The following is a 24,124-nucleotide window of genomic DNA, read 5'->3' as shown; positions in this document are numbered from 1 at the left end:
AGACACATAATACATTTTGGGGTGTTTCATCTTTCCATTTGAGGCTGGCTCATATACTAAGTAAGTAGTAAAAGGCAAAAAGTATGTTGGAAAGAATATTTCCTTGAATGTAAAAAAAAAAGACACAAGCAATGATTTCATGACTAAACATGATCAACCTAGTAACATCAACTTGGTATGGACCTGTGGAAATGATCTATTGCCAAGACAAGCACACACACAGGCACACATAAATAAATAAGAACTTCCCCTCCACAGAGAGAGAGAGAGAGAGAGAGAGAGAGAGAGAGAGAGAGAGAGAGAGAGAGAGAGAGAGAAACCCATCAAATCCTTACTAGAGGTATCTTTCTATCTTAGAAGTTACTAGAGTACCAGTTTGGTCAAATTGTGGTGAAGAAAAGCAAAACCAAAGGGAAAATCACTCTCAATGACTTTGAGAGTTAATGAAGGGAATGACTGCTACACCATTAGAATCAGGTTGCTGCCAAACCTCCACCTTTAAGTGTTGTGACATTGTAATCAATGATGCTCTGAAGGATATGTTAATATTCTAACAATCTAATATTATGACTCTTGAGTCTTGATTTAGAGATGTTAACTATAAGACACTCAAATAATTCACCAATAAATAGTGTTAAAACAAGTTTCATTCAGTGGCTTTTCATTCCCCAATGTGTTGGGATGGATGAGAGGCAATTAGTGACCCTATTTTCCAGGATGGTAAAGAGGACAAAGTCCAAGATGTGTGTTTGGAGTTACTCTGTACTCCTGTACATGTTATTTGTATGGATGGATGCAAATAATTATGTACGTTTCTCAGTATGTGTGTACATGTGTAGAAATGTATGTACAGTATAGGTGTACAGCATTGCACAAAGGTTTTAGGCATTTGTCCTTTGTCTTAACACATTTTGTATGGTCTGCATTAGTGTCAATAGAAATATTACATTTAGATATTCAAACTTCTTGAATATAATGAAAGTGATTAAGGCACTTTTGGTATTCTGCACTTTCTGTGTTATTTTTCATGTTTCAAACATGCCAAAAACTTTTGCATAGTACTGTATGTGTGAGGGTTCCACAGTATTGGTGTGTGTATGTGTGTGTGTGTGTGTGTGTGTGTGTGTGTGTGTGTGTGTGTGTGTGTGTGTGTGTGTGTGTGTGTGTGTGTGTGTGAGAGAGAGAGAGAGAGAGAGAGAGAGAGAGAGAGAGAGAGAGCAAAATAGCAATAGCGAGAGGGAGATGCACTGCTCTCAGATGTCACTCAGGTGTGTGTGTGTGTGTGTGTGTGTGTGTGTGTGTGTGTGTGCGCGCGCGCACGCGCACTTCAGCACATGTGTGTGTGATTGCAACAACAGACAATAGAATACACATTCTCGTACAGTGGGACAGTTGTAATTCAAAACATGTTTAGCCTAGTTACTAGGCACTATACATTAGGCACTGTATACTGGTCTGCTTGGAGTATACGGAACTTGTATTTCTGTTCAGAATGAGTAAAATGATGCATAAACATCTGACATTTAAAAAAAGAACATTTGCTCAGAAGTTGCCCCTCTAGTACTGATGTTTATAGGTCAAGTCTTACAATTAACCCACTGTAGAGCACAGGCATAGTTATCAACATGGAACTGACAGTAAAACAAATAGACCTGATTTTGAAAGTTTTCATATTTCAAACTTTACCCTGACTTAAACTTGTTTTCAGCAGTATATTGATATACACATTAAAGGTAAAATACATACTGTATATCTCCAATTAGATTTGATACATTTTGTGTTTTGTTTTGCTAGCTTAAAGAAGCTTTTGTTTAGCTTAAAGAAGACCATTGATCTGTTGTGAATGCTTAAAAAATCAGGTCCATTGTTTCCACTCTACTGTGATGGATGAAGAAATGTGTCTCTTACCTGGAGTAGATACAGATGATGAAGAGAGGGTGAGGCAGAAACATGGGGAAGAGAAAGAAGAATTTGGTTAAGAGAGAAGCCACATGTCACAGGGCAGATGGACAAAACAAACATGAGATCGCACTTACCTGTTTACAGGAAAACAAGACATGGACAGAGAGTGTTGTGAGAGAGCAAAGAAGGCTACCACCACACAGAGGCAGATAGACCCAACCTTAAGTGTTGCACTACCACCCTGATAGTTTTGCTACAAGTGTTGGTAAATGCAAGCTTCCCACAGTTAATTTGCTTTGCAATTGCTAAGACAAAATCTGGTTCTTAGGACACAACCATTGAACTTATTGGTAAACTAACTCAAGTAGCTTGTCCTGGTCTGCTAAACTTTAACACAAAGTTCTCTTCATTAGACATAATGCAAATGTCACATGAAAAAACCTCAATCCTCATGGGTGCAAATACTTATTATGGCTATTGTGTTCACTTAAAGATCAGGCATTGAGCTAGTATAGGTAAAGTTACAGTTGACTGGTATTTAGCAGACTATCTAATCCAAAGCCACACAGACCCAGAGCAGCGGGGTCGGGAATAGAACCCATGCCCAAACCCAATAGAACCCAGGCCCACCAATTTTAAGATGATGGCACTACCACTGCTCCACCATGCCCATAATGTATACAGTGTGTATAAATAACATTACGAGACATTTTGAAATGAGACTAGGTAAATACACGCTGAGGAAGGCAGAACGCCGAAACACGTCTGTGGAATAAATGGTGATTATTTATGCATAATGCATAAAAAGTCCTGTTTTTCAATGATAGCTTATCATTTAGTCAGCACTCTAAAAAAAATATAACTCTTGAGTGAAGCCTGCTCCTACCCTTATGAACTAGGTAAATGGGCCCATCCTCTCTGTGCTATGCTACTGTGCCCACAGTACTGCACGCTATATATCACAGAACCACACTGCATCAGTAGTCACACATACAGAGAGAACCACACTGCATCAGTACTCACAACATACAGAGAGAACCACACTGCATCAGTAGTTACACATACAGAGAGAACCACACTGCATCAGTACTCACAACATACAGAGAGAACCACACTGCATCAGTACTCACAACATACAGAGATGTATGCCGTGCTTTGGCCAGACCCACACAGGAGACAGGATGTAGGCCTACCATGTTGGGACATCAAATTAGTTTGAAATGCCTTGTAACTCATCTGAAACTTCTTGTGTATTTTAAATGATACAACCTTTAACTATTTTGCTCAAACTGTAAACGCTAATGTATTTCAGTTTTCTTGGAAAACTGCCATGTGAGTATTACATAACACTTGAACTTGAACTTCCTTGGATTTGTTGCAGTATCCTTCATTACACAACAGCAAAAACTGTGTCAAAGCAAAGATTAAAAACTGTAAACTGAACTGAACTGCATTTAATGTCCCTTTAACCCTCACAATACGGCCAGTTCACTACAGAGTCTGACTCAACTGACCAAAACATATCTGTACGTAGTGCACATTATGATAATAGCCTTGTTTACATAACAGTATATCAGACTCTTGACCATATCATGAACACATCAGTGCTGGTAGGAGATACAGCCAAGGTGACAATGGATGTTATTTAATGAGAAACATGATGGGTTGCTTAATTGCATTGATGGCAAAAGTGGCAAGTACAAGGATACAAGGAGGCTTATTTGTCACATGCATATGATTGCTAAGTAAAGAATGCAGTGAAATTGTCAGAGAATGCAGTGAAATTGTCAGTAGCGGTTAATATGAACACACGCGCACACACACACACACACACACACACACACACACACACACACACACACACACACACACACACACACAGCAAAAAATCATCCACCCAGTAAACCATAACCACTCAGCACCACACACGCCAGCACACTTTAGCAACATCAACACGGACATGTTTTTCACTGCCATATGCAGTTTGTGAAAACATGGCTTCTCAAAATACAGCACACTGTTCATAACACTTCCCAGACCATTACACACACACTGCACACCTTACTTCGTTCCAACTCATCACACATTCCAGTGTGCCATATGGGGTTCGTATCATTTGGGAATCAGATATCCTTTGTTTATACTGGACCGCACCACTTTTGAGCATGTGATGATGAGACTGCGACATTTCTACGCATTGTGACATTAAACACCCTACACAATCAGTCAGTAGAACAGTCGTGGGTTGACAATAACTAGAATCAGATGTTCCACACATCCCACACATACAGAGGAGCAGTTAACAAACTGCCAGCATATACAGACCACAGACCCCACTGACTCTATACAATGGAGGTACCCCCTGTGTTTTTGGAGAAAATGGACCAGTCTACATCGTGACTAAGCCTGTTACCATGGCAACCCATCCTGGTCTGGTAGAGTGTGTGTGTGTGTGCGTGCATGTGTGTGTGTGTGTGTGTGTGTGTGTGTGTGTGTGTGTGTTTATAGGAGGGGGGTGGGGGCGGGGCGGGGCGGGGCGTGAGCAGGCAGCAGGAAGAAAAACAGCCTTTTTCACAGGCTGGAAAGCATGGCATGGCACATTCAGGTCAGACAAAACACTAAGGCACTGCAATGCCTCTAACACTGAGGAAAGATTAAAAACAAGTGGCCTATATTAGTGAATGCCATCCTCTATGGTTATCTGGTTGTTTGTTGGCGCATCTGAACACTTATTTGTATATAAGCAGCTATCTTGTATACTATCTTGTGTGATGACAAAGACAGTTTGTGTTAAATTACTACATTCGGTATTGTAGCTTCACATTTGAGCTCTGGGATTAGATGGGGCTTTGACATAAGAGATGCGGCTCAGACATGGGGATGAAGGAAGTGAAGTCACAGGAGTGACAGTCACAGGCAACATTAGGCATCAGAAATCACTGAAACTGACAGAGTGAATGACTACAGTACATACTATCTTTCCTCCGTGTCTGTATTGAATCTCTCTCTCTCTCTCTCTCTGTGTGTGTATGGTCTGTATATCTGTATTACTTCCATCTTCTTTAACTGATAAAGCTCAAGAGGATTAAAACAGACACCCATTTGACATCAGTAAGAATATCAATAACCCAATCTAACATACAAAGAAAGATCCATTGACACATACACACATATAGGACACAGAGCTGAAAGAAACAAATCTCATTCTCTCCTCATCCCATAGACAACTGTTCTCAGCACTGTATGGGGATAGGCTGTTCCCTAGTAGCCTATGTATGGCTAGTTGCTTTGCAAACGCATAGACACATCCTGGTTTGTGACTGCACTAAAGCTGCTCTGTTTGAAGCAATATAAAGCGTGCACACTGCGGTTCTATTTGCCTTCGCGGCACAATGCGGCGCTAGCTCATTAATAGAGTACCAGTGCAACATAAAGCACCACACTGGCATTGAAATATATCATAGAGGGGATAACCACTAAAAGGTCAAGGGTCAGATGTCTCTGTTCAAGCCCAAGTTTTATATCACCACAGTGGTTAGCTCACATGAATTCTAACACATTTAAATGTTGATAACAACAAAACAGCAACTAACGGCATTAGAAGGCACAGCATGGACAAAAAAGGTTCACTTGTACCCCCAAACATCATAGACAGTATATATGCTTAAGCAAAAATAAAATGACCCTTTTCAACAATAATAGAAATTCTTCATGGATGTTCGCAAGCCATCTCCAGATAGATTGAAATGATCAAGCCCCTGTGCTGGCTGAATCCTCATTTGTTCTCTGTGCCATGAGAGCTAACTGGTGTGTGCTGTAAGGTGTGCGTGTTTTGGTGTGGAGTTGTGAGAGCAGGCACATGCTCCTGGGGTCAAGGGAACAGATGCTTTACAGATCTGACGCGGGACAACTAGTCTTCTACATATCTGTGTGACGAACCTGCATTGTATACCTCACAATGTTAACATGTCCCAAGAAACAGAATGATTTCTGGTTCTCTCTCTCTCTCTTTCTCTCTCTCTCTCTCTCTCTCTCTCTCATACACTGTTCAGTGTTGATTATAAGCATGACTGTTGAGATACAGTGTTGTCAAACCATAAAGAACAATGAAACAGCACATTAACATGTAAAATAACATTAAAACATTGATCGCTGGACCATCTATAATATCTGCATGATGGGAGTACATTTGCTGATTTATCATGCACAGTTTTCCTCTTACTATTTTTTTGTGAGTAAATTAATTGAATGTTTTCCTGTGTGTGATGGTATTATATAGCTGCATACAAATGAAAGACAAATTTATGTTTGCCGTTGCAAATCTAACTGACTTGAACTTAAACAAACATTGTGTATGATGATGTAATATGTTTAGGGAACATAACATTATTAAAATATTATAATGTTAAGATGCCCCGAGCGAGAGATAGAAATGGGGTGATGACTGGAAAATCTGGAAGTCCACAAGCAACTGTGGCCTTTTTAGCAAACAAACAGTGCAGGACCAAGTGATTAGCCTCACTAATAATAAGCAATAGAGCTCATAACTAAAGCTCATAGCTGATCCGTCCAAATTGTTAGCAAACTGGCAACAAAGCAACACAGAACATGACACAAGCATTTGCGCAATGCTCATAACAACTGTTGAAATAAACAACCCTCCTGCTATACAGCCCAGCACTGAGACCATGTGCCATTTCAGTACCATTCAGTACACAACTAAGACCTTGAGGGTTTCTTCTCCCAGGCCTGTGTCCTTCTGTGACAGCAGCCTACTCAGTGCTCAGCCGTGTACATTCCCCGTCCTTGAATATTTCACCCCCAAGTAACTACTGCTGTAAGTGACCTCTCAGTAAAATATTTTGGGATGGATGGATGCTAGATGCTGACATCACAATGGCAGCATCTGTGGCCGACTGGTTAGGAAATAGGAGGGAAACAGAAGGGTAGTAAGTTCGATCCCTAACTGGTAGGAAAAATGTAGGTGGGGGAGTGACAGAACAGGCCAGAAATGGGTGCGCTCGACTCGTGCATAAACAGGAAGCACCTGATAAAACAAAAAAGTAAATGAACTCTCATGCTTTAGCTCATTTAATTAATAAATGCGTTTCAGGCTATGCCATCTTCAGTGTCTTGTTATGGAGTGACAGAACAGCACTCTCCCACATCCACAGATGAGGTGCCCTTGAGCAAGGTATCCAACCTGGGCACTGGATGAAGGCCTGCCCACTGCTCTGGGAGTGTATATGTGCTTCTAGTAAGCCCAATGCTCCTAGTGTGTCGGGTGTGTGTGTGTGTGTGTGTGTGTGTGTGTGTGTGTGTACCACCGGATTGGTTAAATGCAGTGGACAAATTTCCTTCAAAAGACAAATAAAGTATCTTAACGTGGCGGATATGTCCCAACAAAAACCCTCAAAGGTGTTCTGATGCTAAATGAACCAGCCCAAACCCTCTGGCCACTTAACCTGACCAAGTGACCATGTTTACTCCTACTTGATTTGCTATTCTTTCTTTTGTAATGTGATGCAAATGGCCGATTGCCTTGGCTCTGCTTGTTTATATAGCTGTGCATTCATTTGGGTGTTGGTATGTTTGAGGTTTGTGTGAGTCTGTGTTAAAACTTAGTCCTATGGGAAACCTAGTTCTTAGATACTATGCACACCAAACTATACAACATGCACTCAATGTGATCATATTTAACTTAGCTGAAAGGTTGACATCAACATTTTGCAGACAGACAACTAAATGAAAACAAGTCTGTGTACTGACTACGTTATCCAATTGGTAATCAGAGCATCAGTCCAAGCAATTCAATAGTTGATAATAGTTGATATTCACAAGGCTCTGCTTTGTCATTCACTGGGTCCACCAAAAACTACTAAGAGACCTTTAAAGAACATATGGTATGTTCAGAGTAACATCTGTAATCCAAATAAGCAACTAAATGTACAGCTAGCTCTTATTTTGCCATGTCAGCATTTGATCAAATGCAGCGCATTTCAAACAAGTATACAACTAAACCAGGCTGTCATGTCCTTGACTGTGCCAATATTGTAGAAAACTGTACCTTTGTGATAGTGCACTGACTGATGTACTTGATATGGTGCATTCATTGATGTGCCTGACATAGAGCACTGACTGATGTACCTTCAGGACAGTAAGAGGCCATAATGAAATATGTCTCCACAAGATGAGCTGGTTACAAATGTGAGGTGCACTGTAGCCATTTGTGTGGCTGACTAAATTGAATTGTATACTATGAGGAGAGTGTTTAAATTAAATAAAAACACATGGGGGTATCAGAGCAAATCAGCACTCACTTGCCTTCTCGCTTGAGGTACTCAATAACAAAGCAGCTCTGTGGTGTTGTTGTAAGCAAGTATGTGAGCCACTCCTATGAGGTGCTTCACATCTGTTATACAGTAGTGCAATGCAGAAACATCCTCAGCCTTTTCTGGACCAGTCTACTGTCTCATGTACTGTACATCATGAAGTCACACCTCACTACATCTGTGGGCAGCATTCAGATGAAATGCTACAACTGCTACAAACACACAGGTATGGGACGTCTGCGCAACAGAAACATGCGCAGCAAGCATAGCATCGCCATCACGATAACTGGCCGACGCCCTCCTTACGGCTGTTATGTCACATGTGAATCTAAAGATTCTTCCGTACCACTGAAACACATAATCTGATATCCACCTTCAGTGGCATACTATGGGATCCAGTTCAAGGCTGAAGGGATTAGATTCGAGAAGGGTCTATGACGTGGTATGTTTGAATATAGGGCATAATTGCGAACTGCAAGTAAGGTTGTAAATGTAACAAAATACATCACAGTATACTAGCGATTGCCACAATACCACTACGTTATATAACTGCATGACAGGACTTCTAACGATGGCATAGTGTGGGTTGTCTGTCCCTACGAACTCAGTAATAAGCACAAGCTGGTGTTCAGCTGTGCTTCTCATCTCAGATTCTCTCCTCCTTTCTGCAGCACCGACTGTTGCCGTGACAACCGGGACTGACCTTGCTGCTAGTCTCTGCGGCGACTGTAGGAAAGGAATGCAGCAAGGGGGGTCTGCACGAGGCAAGGACTGCACAGCACAGCACAGCACAGCACAGCACAACACTGCAGACTTCTCCTGCATATGGGCCTGAGTGGGCCGAGGGTGTGTATACATCTGCAATGAAGTCCAGTTATGTATGGATGTGGCCAAACACAATCTAAAATCAATTCACAGCCATTTCAATTCCATGACACAAACAAAGGGAATCACTTGCAGCTACACAAGGAGTTGGGTACTCTGGGCACCAAAACAATGTGATATGTTTATGTTTTACATCCTGCACATAGCTAGCATTAGCTTTATCATGTTTGCCAGCACATGGAATACTGAAGCCTCTCCTTCCTCTCTACTGTTACTGTACCACTATGGATTCTTCCCTGCTGGAATACAGTACAGTTTTTTTTTTCACAGTTCCAGTGTTACACAACTCGCTTCTGACTGCAACGTCAATAGGACGCAAAACAAGCCCACCACAAGAGCCTGACTCATACACAGTAATAGCCACCGACTCCCTTTTGCATGGCTTCAGTGGTTATTCAATAGGAAACCCAAACAAGGAGGAGAGAGAGGGAAAAAGCCACTGCTAACCCTCAGTTAAGACTGAGGGCAATGTGAAATGGAGTAAGGGAGAAACGAGAGGAGAACAGAGCATCCCTACAGTACAGTCAGAATATTAAAGCTGTGCGAGTGAGTGTGAGTGTGTGTGTGTGTGTGAGAGAGAGTCGACTGAATGTGGGTCAGTGTGCTTAGGCTGCGGAGAGGGGGAGGGAGGGGGAGAGAGGAAGAAGGGGAAACAAGGAAGGAATGAGAATGAGAGATAGTAAAGGGAGGGGAAGAAAGGGAGAGGAGTGCAAAAGGAGGCTTTAGACGAGTTGCTTCGGAAGTAATCCTCTGAGACTGTCCACATACTAACCACGATACGAGTCAGAAGCTATGAGTTATGTTATTATAGTGACTCGAACCATAATTACTGTGTTTGTATTTAATTAGAAGATATTTTACACTGGGAGGAGTTTGATCATATTTTTGTCAAATGTATTTCGGGAAAAAGACTCTGAGTCATATTCTGAGTGCCTCAGCTCACCCACAGTTATCCTTTACAATACAGAACATGAGAGCACGCTGAAAAGCCAGTATCTCACACAAACAACACCAAAACAGTGTAAGACTATGCTTCTTATGTGTGATTTAGCCAATGAATGAAGGCGTAATGGATAGTGGATAGTGTATGTGGTCACTGTCATCTCATAAACCAAGTGTTTCACCAAGCTGTGTTGAGAAAGGCCAAACAGAACTATTCAATTCGCACACTGCCAACAGTAACACAACAACTAACAGTATTTTAGTGTGGGGTATCTGAAAGAAGGGGTGACCACCGATATTGAAAGTACTGAGGAGGGTTAGATGACTGTGTTAATTTGTAAGTATGAATCTGTTCAAATGGTCTGGACTGGATGTCATCTTACTAGCAGGGGTGTAGTGATAAAATAAGAGGTGGATAAACTGTGAATTCTGTGATCACGGTAAGGCGGATTGCGGCATGTGGTATGTTTAAAAAAAAAATTAAAAAAACATCAGAACATGCTTAATGATGGCGGAGGTTATTGTCCAAGGTTTATAACGATACCAGTGCAATTAAATAGCTCCTAGAGTGTTGATAAGCGTGAACACTGTGAATGTGGATAATACAGTGTGATTTTTGAATTAAGTTGCAGTTGGTGAATAACTCTTTTGAGAGGTGGACAAACTCTGATAAGAGGAGGATGAACTGTGTTTACTTGCGTTTAGCCTTCACTACAACCCTGCTCATGAGACTTGGACCTAGTCCTGTTCACTGGCTTTTGAGTGTATCTCAGGTGATTCAGTCACTTACAATGGGAAGCTAAACATGGCTGCTGAAATTCCAGTGGTCCACTAAATGCACTCATATTCTGTATGATGTAAGTAGGACTGAAAGTGTTAGAAAACAAAAACACAGACCCCCCCCCCCCCCTCCACACGCACGCACACGCACACAAAGACCAAAGACCAAAGGGAGATTTTGATCCTGTAGGCCTAAATTCCAAGTGACCTGTAGTGCAAGTCTAAAGCATACAAGTATGCTGACCTCACCTCTAGAGAGAAATCAGCATCCAGCTGTTCTTTCTTTTCTCTCAGTACTGTTCCTGGCCGACTCAGGCTCACCAGGGTGTTCTGACTGTACGGTCTCATAGGTTTCATGTCACTCCTCCTCGAATCAGTGGTCCCACAAAACTCATAATTGTAGACTTGCTGCATAGTCCCATCAGAGTACATGGTAGGATAGTAGGGGATGACTGGGAGATTGTTGGCCGATTTATAATACAACTTTCTCTGTCTCCATCTGTAGATTTTGACAGATATGATTGCAATGACAGAGAAAATGAAGAGGAATGACACTACTATCAGGGCTATGATTAAGTAGAAAGTCAGGTTATCATTGTAGTCCTTGTCGTGCGTAAAGTCTGTGAATTCTGAGAGTATTTCAGGAAAGCTGTCTGCCACCGCCACGTTCACATTGACTGTAGCTGAGCGAGAGGGCTGTCCGTTGTCCTCCACTACAACAGTGAGTTTCTGCTTCACAGCATCTTTATCAGTCACCTGGCGCACAGTTCTGATCTCTCCATTCTGTGCACCCACTTCAAACAGCGGCCTGTCTGCAGGTTTGTGCAGCTTATATGAGAGCCAGGCATTCTGTCCAGAGTCCCCATCGACAGCCACCACTTTGGTCACCAGATAACCAATATCAGCTGATCGTGGCACCATTTCTGCCACCACAGAGCCACTGGTCTGCACTGGATAGAGTATTTGTGGTGTGTTATCATTCTGATCTTGCACAAAGATGTTCAGTGTTGCATTGGTGCTCAGAGGGGGAGTGCCTCCATCCTGTGCTTTGATTCTTATTTTCAGAGACTTCATCTGTTCATAATCAAAAGGCTTCATGGCGTAGATCACGCCAGTGTCTGTATTTATAGAAATAAATGATGCCAGAGGTGTCCCATTTAAACTCCCATCGTCGAGAAAATAAGATATTCTTGCATTTGGGCCCCAATCGGCGTCCTTAGCTTTTACCGAGAATATAGACAATGATGGGGAGTTGTTTTCAAGTACTAAGGCATTATAGGTTTCCTGCTCAAATTCTGGCGCATTGTCATTGACATCTGATATCTTTACACATAGTGTCTCTTCGCTGGATAGCGACGGATTCCCTCCATCTACGGCAGTTATGGTTACATTATACTCGGGTGTCTGTTCTCTGTCCAGTGCTGAATCTGTCACTAGGTTGTAATAATTTGGTAAGGACGACGAGACTATTTTAAATGGAGATGTCCGAGGGATTGAGCATGTTACTTTACCGTTTTCACCCGCATCTATGTCTTGAACATTAATCATTGCTACAACAGTTCCATGTGCTGCGTTTTCAGGCAAAGTACTGGAAAATGACATGACGGTTATTTTTGGAACATTATCATTTACATCAATAACATCAATTATGATTTCACACGAGGCTTTCAAACCCCCGTTGTCTTTAGCCATTACGTTTATCTGGAATTGTTTGTATTTCTCGTAGTCTATTAATCCGGCTACCTTTACCTCACCAGTTAATGTGTTAATACTAAATGAGGTTTTGACACTAGCCGTGGCATGCTCAAGATAATACTGGATATTAGCGCTTGATTCCTCGTCAGCGTCCGTTGCTGTAACAGTTGTTACCAATGTACCTATCGGTGAATTTTCGAGCACCGAGGCTTTGTATGATAGCTGATTAAATATAGGCGCATTGTCATTCACATCGAGAACACGAATGTGGATTTTTACCGTCCCGGACCGTTGTGGATTGCCGCCATCAAAAGCGGTGAGAGTGAGGTAGTGATTATCCGTTTTCTCCCTGTCTAAAGGTGTTTTAAGAACCATTTCAACCTTTTTACTACCATGTGCGTTGCTTTGCACGTTCAGGTTGAAATGGTTTGTGGGATGTAAAACATACTTTTGTAAGGTATTCATGCCCACATCTGGATCGATCGCGCTCTCTAAAGAGAAACGTGCTCCCGGTAGGGTTAATTCGCTGATTTCTTGATCGATTTCATTCCCTGGGAATACAGGGCTATTGTCATTTATATCCACTACATCAACGGTTACACGATACAACTCCATGGGGTTTTCTAGAATTACATCAAAACTCAGACTACAAGCGGCTACCTCCCCACATAGCTGCTCGCGGTCCATTCTTTGCTTTACAACAAGCTGCCCCTTTTCTCTATCCAACCCAACGTACTCACTGCCATCCGAGGTGAATACTCGAGCCCTTCCGGACACAAGCCGCTTCAGTTCAACTCCAAGATCGTTTGCTATATTCCCGACAATAGAACCCTTCGCCATTTCCTCAGGTATAGAATATCGGATTTGTCCCATCGCGAGCTGAAATAGGAAGGCGCCCAACAGCACAAGTAACAAAAGGTGTCGTAGAAAACAGCAACGGTTCCCCATTTTGATGTAGTATATAACGTCCACTGGTGTTACCAAAATGTCAGATAAGCAATTCAAAGAACAGCAATCCGAAGAAATGTCTTAAAAGGATGTCTCTATAACAGGATCCAGAAAGTACACGTCTTAGCAACACTAATTAAACCTTACTGGTCAGCGAATATCGACTGCTAGAACACATTCTGAAAATAATCTCGTTTTGTAGCTACACTCCTTTGCGTTTAAAGGGATGGGAGGTACGTGGTAGAAAAACCTACATGCGATCAACAGCGGCACTTAGGGCCCGACAAAGGTACTGCAATATCAAGGTGAACCTGTGATGATGGAGGCTACAGTATCTATGCTTACCTAGCATTTTTGTACAGTTCCCTGAATATAACGCACATATCAAATATATCCATACCAATGTATTTCACAAAGAAACCACAAGAATCCATAGGCAACCGTTTACACGTTGTAATGAGCAGTTATGAAGAGGAACAGACCATGAAGGGGCATGCATCGAGATGTAGGCCTACAAACTTGAATAGTGGAGTTGAGTCTGTTCAATAGGTGATATTGAATCATAAGCTTTATTGTAATCAATTATTGTAGCTTACATTTCAGACATGCCTGTCTTTTGACAATAAACAGACTAAACAGCACACATCTATCTTAACAAAGGATTCGCTTAATGAGATACATTAGTTTGAAGCATCTCAGGTCGGGGGTACACACAATCTAAACATTACAAAGGTAATTGAACAGTCACTTAGGCCCAGTTCAAACTTGTGTATTCTCGCGCATTCTCACCTCTAAAGAGAGTTCAGCATCCAGCTTTTGTCTCTGCACTGTCCCTGGCCGACTCAGGCTCACCAGGGTGCTCTGGCTGTATGGCCTGGGTTTCACGTCACTCATCCTCGAATCCATGGTTCCGCACACTTCGTAGTTATACACATGCTGCATTGTTCCATCAGAGCACATTGTGGGGTAATAGGGGATAACTGGGAGATTGTTGGCCGATTTATAATATAGCTTTCTCTGTCTCCATCTGTAGATTTTCACTGATATGATTGCAATGACAGAGAAAATGAAAAGCAATGAAACAACAATCAGAGCTAACACTAAATAGAAAGTCAAGCTGTTATTGTAGTCCTTGTCATGCGTAAAGTCTGTGAATTCTGAGAGTATTTCAGGAAAGCTGTCTGCCACCGCCACGTTCACATTGACTGTAGCTGAGCGAGAGGGCTGTCCGTTGTCCTCCACTACAACAGTGAGTTTCTGTTTCACAGCATCTTTATCAGTCACCTGGCGCACAGTTCTGATCTCTCCATTCTGTGAGCCCACTTCAAACAGCGGCCTGTCTGCAGGTTTATGTAGTTTATATGAGAGCCAGGCATTCTGTCCAGAGTCCCCATCGACAGCCACCACTTTGGTCACCAGATAGCCAATATCTGCTGATCTAGGCACCATTTCTGCCACCACAGAGCCACTGGTCTGTACTGGATAGAGTATTTGTGGTGTGTTATCATTCTGATCTTGCACAAAGATGTTCAGTGTTGCATTGGTGCTCAGAGGGGGAGTGCCTCCATCTTGTGCTTTGATTCTTATTTTCAGAGACTTCATCTGTTCATAATCAAAAGGCTTCATGGCGTAGATCACACCAGTGTCTGTATTTATAGAAATAAATGACGCCAGTGATACGCCGTTCAGGGTCCCATCGTCGATGAAATACGATATACGTGCATTTGGGCCCCAATCATCGTCTTTAGCTTTAACCGAGAATATAGACAAAGATGGAGAATTGTTTTCAAGCACATATGCATCGTATGTTTCCAGTTCAAACTGTGGAGCATTGTCATTGATGTCTGATATCTTTAGCATCAGTGTCTTGCTACTAGACAGCGATGGGTTGCCCCCGTCCACTGCGGCTACAGTGATGTTGTATTCAGATATTTGTTCTCTGTCCAGTGCTGAATCGGTCACTAGATTGTAATAGCTTGCTAACGATGGCACTATTTTGAATGGCGAATTGCGATCAATTGAACACGTAACCTTTCCATTGTCACCTGAATCAAGGTCTTGAACATTAATCATGGCGACAACTGTTCCGAGCGCTGCGTTTTCAGGCAAAGCACTGGAAAATGACATGACTGTTAATTTCGGTGCATTATCATTTACATCAGTAACATCGATAATGACCTCACATGAATCTTTTAGACCTCCGTCTTTGGCTATTACTTTGATTTTAAACTGTTTGTATTTTTCATAATCTAATGGCCCAGTAACTTTAATTTGACCAGTCTCCGAGTCAATAGCAAACAAAGCCTTAACGCTGGCTGAGGCATGCTCAAAATAGTACTGTATGTTAGCATACGATCCTTCATCGGCGTCAGTTGCTGTGACTGTTGTCACCAGTGTTGCTATTGCTGAATTCTCGAGTACAGAAGCTTTGTACGTCACCTGACTAAAAACAGGGGCATTGTCGTTTGCGTCAAGAACAGAAATGTGAATTTTTACTGTCCCCGATCTTTGTGGACTTCCGCCATCTATAGCAGTGAGTGTAAGGTAATGATGTTCCTTCTGTTCTCTGTCTAAAGGTGTTTTGAGAACCATATCAACATTTTTGCTACCGTCAAAACTACTCTGCACATTCAACTGAAAATTGTCGGTGGGATGTAAGACATATTTCTGCAACGAGTTTGTACCCACATCAGGATCAATTGCGCCTACCAGTGAGAAGCGTGCTCCGGGTAGGGCGGATTCGCTGATTTCTTGGTCAATTTCATTATTGGGAAAAACAGGGCTGTTATCGTTTACATCCTGTATATCTATGTTAATACTATAAAGCTCCATGGGATTTTCAAGAACCACTTCAAAACTGATGCTGCATGCGGATATCTCCCCACATAGCTGCTCGCGGTCCATTCTTTGTTTTACTATCAGCTGCCCTTTCTCTCTATCCAGTCCAACGTACTCACTGTCATCCGATGTGAACACTCGAGCCCTCCCGGACACAAGTCGCTTTAGTTCAATCCCCAGATCGTTCGCAATATTTCCAACAATGGATCCCTTTGCCATTTCCTCGGGTATCGAATAACGTATTTGTCCCATTGCAAAAACCACAAGTGATATCAACAACCACAAGAGCGATAATGTCCATCTCTGACGATAAAAACCCTTGTTCATCGTGATATTGGTCTGAGGACAGTATGCTCTCAAACTAACAAAGAGACGAAATCCTCCTTCCGTTGTTTAAGAAAGGAATATACTATTTAAATTACCCAAAGGCTTCGGAACAGCATTTAAAAGCAAGAGCTGACGCGACAACAGCAAACACTGTGATTTGGGCAGAACCTTCTTTTACTGTTTAGCCTATTGATGATGGGAGGTACAGAGTGTAGCCAAATACACGCAATCAACAGCGGCACTTAGGGTTCAAAAAACGAATTACAACATTTCAACTAGGCCTAATGGTTTGAATATGTCATATTCTGTAATTCTGTACATTATTACAAAGAAAAGCAATTTATTACAAACAGTTAAAAAGCAGCACACAACTATTTTGACAATGGATTTGCTCGCTTAGGCCCAGTTCAAACTTGTGTATTTTCGCGCATTCTCACCTCTAAAGAGAGTTCAGCATCCAGATTTTGTCTCTGCACTGTCCCTGGCCGACTCAGGCTCACCAGGGTGCTCTGGCTGTATGGCCTGGGTTTCACGTCACTCATCCTCGAATCCATGGTTCCGCACACTTCGTAGTTATACACGTGCTGCATTGTTCCATCAGAGCACATTGTGGGGTAATAGGGGATAACTGGGAGATTGTTGGCCGATTTATAATATAGCTTTCTCTGTCTCCATCTGTAGATTTTCACTGATATGATTGCAATGACAGAGAAAATGAAAAGCAATGAAACAACAATCAGAGCTAACACTAAATAGAAAGTCAAGCTGTTATTGTAGTCCTTGTCGTGCGTAAAGTCTGTGAATTCTGAGAGTATTTCAGGAAAGCTGTCTGCCACCGCCACGTTCACATTGACTGTAGCTGAGCGAGAGGGCTGTCCGTTGTCCTCCACTACAACAGTGAGTTTCTGCTTCACAGCATCTTTATCAGTCACCTGACGCACAGTTCTGATCTCTCCATTCTGTGAGCCCACTTCAAACAGCGGCCTGTCTGCAGGTTTATGTAGTTTATATGAGAGCCAGGCATTCTGTCCAGAGTCCCCATCGACAGCCACTACTTTGGTCACCAGATAGCCAATATCTGCTGATCTAGGCACCATTTCTGCCACCACAGAGCCACTGGTCTGTACTGGATAGAGTATTTGTGGTGTGTTATCATTCTGATCTTGCACAAAGATGTTCAGTGTTGCATTGGTGCTCAGAGGGGGAGTGCCTCCATCCTGTGCTTTGATTCTTATTTTCAGAGACTTCATCTGTTCATAATCAAAAGGCTTCATGGCATAGATCACGCCAGTGTCTGTATTTATGGAAATTAATGATGTCAATGATACGCCATTCATGGTCCCATCGTCGATGAAATACGATATACGTGCATTTGGGCCCCAATCATCGTCTTTAGCTTTAACCGAGAATATAGACAAAGATGGAGAATTGTTTTCAAGCACATATGCATCGTATGTTTCCAGTTCAAACTGTGGAGCATTGTCATTGATGTCTGATATCTTTAGCATCAGTGTCTTGCTACTAGACAGCGATGGGTTGCCTCCGTCTACTGCGGTCACAGTGATGTTGTATTCAGATATTTGTTCTCTGTCCAGTGCTGAATCGGTCACTAGATTGTAATAGCTTGCTAACGATGGCACTATTTTGAATGGCGAATTGCGATCAATTGAACACGTAACCTTTCCATTGTCACCTGAATCAAGGTCTTGAACATTAATCATGGCGACCACTGTTCCGAGCGCTGCGTTTTCAGGCAAAGCACTGGAAAATGACATGACTGTTAATTTCGGTGCATTATCATTTACATCAGAGACATCGATAATGACCTCACATGAGTTTATTAGACCTCCGCTGTCTTTGGCTATTACTTTGATTTTAAACTGTTTGTATTTTTCATAATCTATCGGCCCAGTAACTTTAATTTGACCAGTCTCCGAGTCAATAGCAAACAAAGCCATAACGCTGTCTGAGGGATGCTCAAAATAGTACTGTATGTTAGCATACGACCCTTCATCGGCGTCAGTTGCTGTGACTATTGTCACCAGTGTTGCTACTGCTGAATTCTCGAGTACAGAAGCTTTGTACGTCACCTGACTAAAAACAGGGGCATTGTCGTTTGCATCAAGAACAGAAATGTGGATTTTTACTGTCCCCGATCTTTGTGGACTCCCGCCATCTATAGCAGTGAGTGTAAGGTAATGATGTTCCTTCTGTTCTCTGTCTAAAGGTGTTTTGAGAACCATTTCAACATTTTTGCTACCGTCAAAACTACTCTGCACACTCAACTGAAAATTGTCGGTGGGATGTAAGACATATTTCTGCAACGAGTTTGTCCCCACATCAGGATCAATTGCGCCTACCAAAGAAAAGCGTGCTCCGGGTAGGGCGGATTCGCTGATTTCTTGATCAATTTCATTCTTACGAAAAACAGGGCTGTTATCGTTTACATCCTGTATGTCAATGTTAATACTGTAAAGCTCCATGGGACTTTCAAGAACCACCTCAAAACTGATGCTGCATGCGGATATCTCCCCACATAGCTGCTCGCGGTCCATTCTTTGTTTTACTACCAGCTGCCCTTTCTCTCTATCCAGTCCAACGTACTCACTGTCATCCGAGGTGAATACTCGAGCCCTGCCGGACATAAGTCGCTTCAGTTCAATCCCAAGATCATTCGCAATATTTCCAACAATGGATCCCTTTGCCATTTCCTCAGGTATCGAATAACGGATTTGTCCTATTGCAAAAACCACAAGCGATATCAACATCCACAACAGCGATAATGTCCATCTCTGACGACAAAACCCCTTGTTCATCGTGATATTGGTCCAAGCACGGTATGCTATCAAACTAACAAGGGAGACGAAATCTTTCTTCCGTTGTAAAAGAAAGGAATATACTATTTAAATTACCCGAAGGTTTCGGGACAGCATTTAAAAGCAATAGCTGACGCGATAACAGCAAGCACTGTGATTTTGGCCGAACCTTCTTTTACTGTTTATAGATGATGGGAGGTACAGAGTGTAGCCAAGTACACGCAATCAACAGCGGCACTTAGGGTTCAAAAAACGAATTACAACATTTCAACTAGGCCTAATGGTTCGAATATGTCATATTCTGTCATTCATATTATTATTAAGAAAAGCAATTTATTATAAACAGTTAAGAAACAGAACACAACTATTTTGCCAAAGGATTTGCTGAAGTGGTAGGCTATATGTGTTTAAAAGCGTCTCAGGTCAAAAGGTAAACACAATCTGAACACTGCAAAGGTAATTAAGAGTTAACACTTGCCTACAGAAGGCCCAGTTCAAACTTGTGTATTTTCGCGCATTCTCACCTCTAAAGAGAGTTCAGCATCCAGCTTTTGTCTCTGCACTGTCCCTGGCCGACTCAGGCTCACCAGGGTGCTCTGGCTGTATGGCCTAGGTTTCACGTCACTCATCCTCGAATCCATGGTTCCGCACACTTCGTAGTTATACACGTGCTGCATTGTTCCATCAGAGCACATTGTGGGGTAATAGGGGATAACTGGGAGATTGTTGGCCGATTTATAATATAGCTTTCTCTGTCTCCATCTGTAGATTTTCACTGATATGATTGCAATGACAGAGAAAATGAAAAGCAATGAAACTACAATCAGAGCTAATATTAAATAGAAAGTCAAGCTGTTATTGTAGTCCTTGTCGTGCGTAAAGTCTGTGAATTCTGAGAGTATTTCAGGAAAGCTGTCTGCCACCGCCACGTTCACATTGACTGTAGCTGAGCGAGAGGGCTGTCCGTTGTCCTCCACTACAACAGTGAGTTTCTGTTTCACAGCATCTTTATCAGTCACCTGGCGCACAGTTCTGATCTCTCCATTCTGTGCGCCCACTTCAAACAGCGGCCTGTCTGCAGGTTTATGTAGTTTATATGAGAGCCAGGCATTCTGTCCAGAGTCCCCATCAACAGCCACCACTTTGGTGACCAGATAGCCAATATCAGCTGACCGTGGAACCATTTCTGCCACCACAGAGCCACCGGTCTGCACTGGATAGAGTATTTGTGGTGTGTTATCATTCTGATCTTGCACAAAGATGTTCAGTGTTGCATTGGTGCTCAGAGGGGGAGTGCCTCCATCCTGTGCTTTGATTCTTATTTTCAGAGACTTCATCTGTTCATAATCAAAAGGCTTCATGGCGTAGATCACGCCAGTGTCTGTATTTATAGAAATAAATGATGCCAGGGGTGTCCCATTTAAACTCCCATCGTCGAGAAAATAAGATATTCGTGCATTTGGGCCCCAATCTGCGTCCTTAGCTTTTACCGAGAATATAGACAAAGATGGAGAGTTGTTTTCAATTACATGTATATCATACATTTCCTGTTCAAACAGCGGAACATTGTCATTAATGTCTGATATCTTTACATTCAGAGTCTCTCTACTGGAAAGGGATGGGTTGCCCCCGTCTACTGCGGTCACGGTGATGTTGTATTCGGGTATGTGTTCTCTGTCCAGTGCTGAATCGGTCACTAGGTTGTAATAGCTTGCTAACGATGGCACTATTTTGAATGGCGAATTGCGGTCAATTGAACATGTGACTTTTCCATTATCAACGGAGTCCAGGTCTTGGACATTAATCATACCAACAACTGTTCCGAGTGCTGCATTTTCAGGTAAAGCACTAGAAAAAGACATGACGGTAATTCGCGGAATATTATCGTTTACATCAGTGACATCAATAATGACTTCACATGAGTCTGATAAACCACCGTTGTCTTTAGCGATTACTTTTATCTTAAATTGCTTGTGCTTTTCATAATCAATGGGTCCTGCAACCTTTATTTGACCAGTTTCCGAGTCAATAGCAAACAAAGCCATGACGCTGGCTGGAGCGTGTTCAAAATAATACTGTATATTAGCATTTGTCCCTTCATCTGCGTCAGTCGCCGTAACTGTTGTCACCAGCGTTGATACTGCTGAGTTCTCGAGGACAGAGGTTTTATATACCGCTTGGTTGAATACAGGTGCGTTATCATTATTATCAAGAACAGAAATGTGGATTTTTACTGTCCCAGATTTTTGTGGGTTGCCTCCATCGATAGCGGTTAGAGTAAGGTAATGATGTTCCTTACTCTCTCTATCCAGCGGCGTTTTGAGGACCATTTCGACATTTTTGCTACCATCTGAACTGCTCTGTACATTCAAATTAAAATGTTCTGTGGGGTGCAAAACGTATTTCTGCAAAGTGTTTAACCCCACGTCGGGATCAATTGCGCCTCCCAAGGAGAAACGCGCTCCGGGAAGGGCGGATTCGCTGATATGTTGTTCAATTTCATTCTTTAGGAAAACAGGACTGTTGTCGTTAACATCCTGTATGTCAATGTTAATACTATAAAGCTCCATGGGATTTTCAAGAACCACTTCAAAACTCAGACTACAAGCGGCTACCTCTCCACAGAGCTGCTCGCGGTCCATTCTTTGTTTTACTACAAGCTGTCCTTTCTCTCTATCTAGCCCAACGTACTCACTGCCATCCGATGTGAACACTCGAGCCCTTCCGGACGCAAGCCGCTTCAGTTCAATCCCAAGATCGTTCGCAATATTTCCAACAATGGATCCCTTTGCCATTTCCTCAGGTATTGAATAACGGATTTGTCCCATTGCAAAAACCGCAAGCGATATCAACATCCACAAGAGCGATAATGTCCATCTCTGACGACAGATCCCCTTCTTCATCGTGATATTGGTCCAAGGAAAATATGCTATTAAACTAACAAAGAGCCGAAATATTCCGTATGTTGTTAAAAAAGGATAAGACTACCGGTATTTAAATTACCCAAAGGCTTCGCGACAGCATTTAAAAGATATAGCTGACACGATAACTGCAAGCACTGTGATTTGGGCCGAACCTTTTTTACTGTTTATACATGATGGGAGGAACAGAGGGTAGCCAAGTACACGCAATCAACAGCGGCACTTAGGGTTCAAAAAACGAATTACATTTCAACTAGGCCTAATGGTTCGAATAGATCATGTTCTGCAATATTATGAAGAAATGCCATTTTTTTACAAAGAGTCTGTAATGAGTAAATACTAATGAAGAAATGTAATGAATCTCATCATGAAAATGTGGATAATATATTAAACTGTTATATACGAAAATCAACCATGATCAATATGTTATTGTAATCAGCAAATAATGCATGCTCTTGTGAAGCCCACAATGGCTGGCTACAATGATAGACGTGTGCACAAGTATCTTGGTGTCAGCAACTATAACATGATTGGTCGGTGTATTTGTAATGCCACAAAATAACATCTATGGAAACATATATTAGGCCTATGTGTATTGATTGAAATTCCATTTTTATCCAAATATCTCACCTCTGTGGAGAAATCTGCATCCTGCGGTTGCATCTTTTGTCTCTGCACGGTCCCCGGCCGACTCAGGCTCACCAACGTGTTTTGGCTGTACGGTCTGATGTGTTTTACGTCACTCATCCTCGAATCAGTGGTCCCGCAAACCTCGTAGTTGTACACGTGCTGTAAAGTTCCGTCAGAGTACATTGTTGGGTAATATGGAATCACGGGGAGATTATTGGCCGACTTATAATACAACTTCCTCTGTCTCCATCTATAGATTTTGACAGATATGATTGCAATAACAGAAAACATGAAAAGGAGGGACACCACAATAAGTGCCAAAATTAAATAAAAAGTCAACTTGTCATTGTAATCCTTTTCATGCGTAAAGTCAGAGAATTCAGAAAGCACGTCAGGAAAGCTGTCCGCCACTGCCACGTTCACATTGACTGTAGCTGAGCGAGAGGGCTGTCCGTTGTCCTCCACTACAACAGTGAGTTTCTGTTTCACAGCATCTTTATCAGTCACCTGGCGCACAGTTCTGATCTCTCCGTTCTGTGCGCCCACTTCAAACAGCGGCCTGTCTGCAGGTTTATGTAGTTTATATGAGAGCCAGGCATTCTGTCCAGAGTCCACATCAACGGCTACCACTTTACTGACCAGATAGCCAACATCTGCTGAACGAGGCACCATTTCAGCTACTACCGACCCACCGGTCTGAACGGGATACAGAATCTGAGGTCCGTTGTCATTCTGATCTGTAATGAAAATAGTTACGGTGGCATTGCTGCTGAGAGGCGGGGAGCCACCATCCAACGCTTTGACTTGAATGCGTAATTCTTTAATTTGCTCAAAATCAAAAGCACGCACTGCGTGGATGACACCGCTCTCTGAATTGATTGATACATATGTAGAAATTAGATCACTGTTTCTTTGGGCCTCCTCCAGATAATAGGATATTCGAGCATTCTGCCCTGCGTCTTTATCACTGGCCGCCACAGAGAACACAGACAGGCCCGGCGAATTGTTCTCCATGACATAGGCAGTGTAACTTTCTGACTCAAAGACAGGTGCATTGTCGTTAATGTCCGATACTTTCAATATAAGAGTTTTATTTGTCGAATATGAA

At 42.3% G+C, this 24,124-nt stretch overlaps 5 protein-coding genes across 8 annotated transcripts in view; all 5 read right to left on the bottom strand.

The window, feature by feature from the left end:
* The window catches only part of LOC134080450 (protocadherin beta-16-like), a 148,224-nt gene that overhangs the window by 45,077 nt on the left and 79,023 nt on the right, over positions 1-24,124 (bottom strand). The gene's annotated exons all lie outside the window — the stretch shown is intronic.
* LOC134079713 (protocadherin gamma-A2-like) lies at positions 11,034-13,409 on the bottom strand. The gene has a single exon (XM_062535791.1). The coding sequence runs from the start codon at positions 13,407-13,409 to the stop codon at positions 11,034-11,036; it is 2,376 nt and encodes a 791-aa protein (XP_062391775.1).
* Positions 14,244-16,574, bottom strand: LOC134079711 (protocadherin gamma-A3-like). Its single transcript, XM_062535790.1, has one exon. The coding sequence runs from the start codon at positions 16,572-16,574 to the stop codon at positions 14,244-14,246; it is 2,331 nt and encodes a 776-aa protein (XP_062391774.1).
* On the bottom strand, positions 17,057-19,465 carry LOC134079710 (protocadherin gamma-A11-like). The gene has a single exon (XM_062535789.1). It carries the CDS (start codon positions 19,463-19,465, stop codon positions 17,057-17,059), a length of 2,409 nt encoding a protein of 802 aa, XP_062391773.1.
* Positions 19,960-22,320, bottom strand: LOC134079709 (protocadherin gamma-A10-like). Its single transcript, XM_062535788.1, has one exon. It carries the CDS (start codon positions 22,318-22,320, stop codon positions 19,960-19,962), a length of 2,361 nt encoding a protein of 786 aa, XP_062391772.1.

This window comes from Sardina pilchardus, chromosome 5 (assembly GCF_963854185.1).
Source record: "Sardina pilchardus chromosome 5, fSarPil1.1, whole genome shotgun sequence".
Taxonomy (NCBI): domain Eukaryota; kingdom Metazoa; phylum Chordata; class Actinopteri; order Clupeiformes; family Clupeidae; genus Sardina; species Sardina pilchardus.
The sequence above is the reverse complement of the archived record's forward strand: the minus strand, read 5'-3'. Positions and strand labels throughout refer to the sequence as shown.

Excerpts from the sequence above, each read along its gene's own strand:
- LOC134079713 (XM_062535791.1), bottom strand. The coding sequence starts at position 13,409 with ATGGGACAAATCCGATATTCTATACCTGAGGAAATGGCGAAGGGTTCT.
- LOC134079711 (XM_062535790.1), bottom strand. The coding sequence starts at position 16,574 with ATGGGACAAATACGTTATTCGATACCCGAGGAAATGGCAAAGGGATCC.
- LOC134079710 (XM_062535789.1), bottom strand. The coding sequence starts at position 19,465 with ATGAACAAGGGGTTTTGTCGTCAGAGATGGACATTATCGCTGTTGTGG.
- LOC134079709 (XM_062535788.1), bottom strand. The coding sequence starts at position 22,320 with ATGTTGATATCGCTTGCGGTTTTTGCAATGGGACAAATCCGTTATTCA.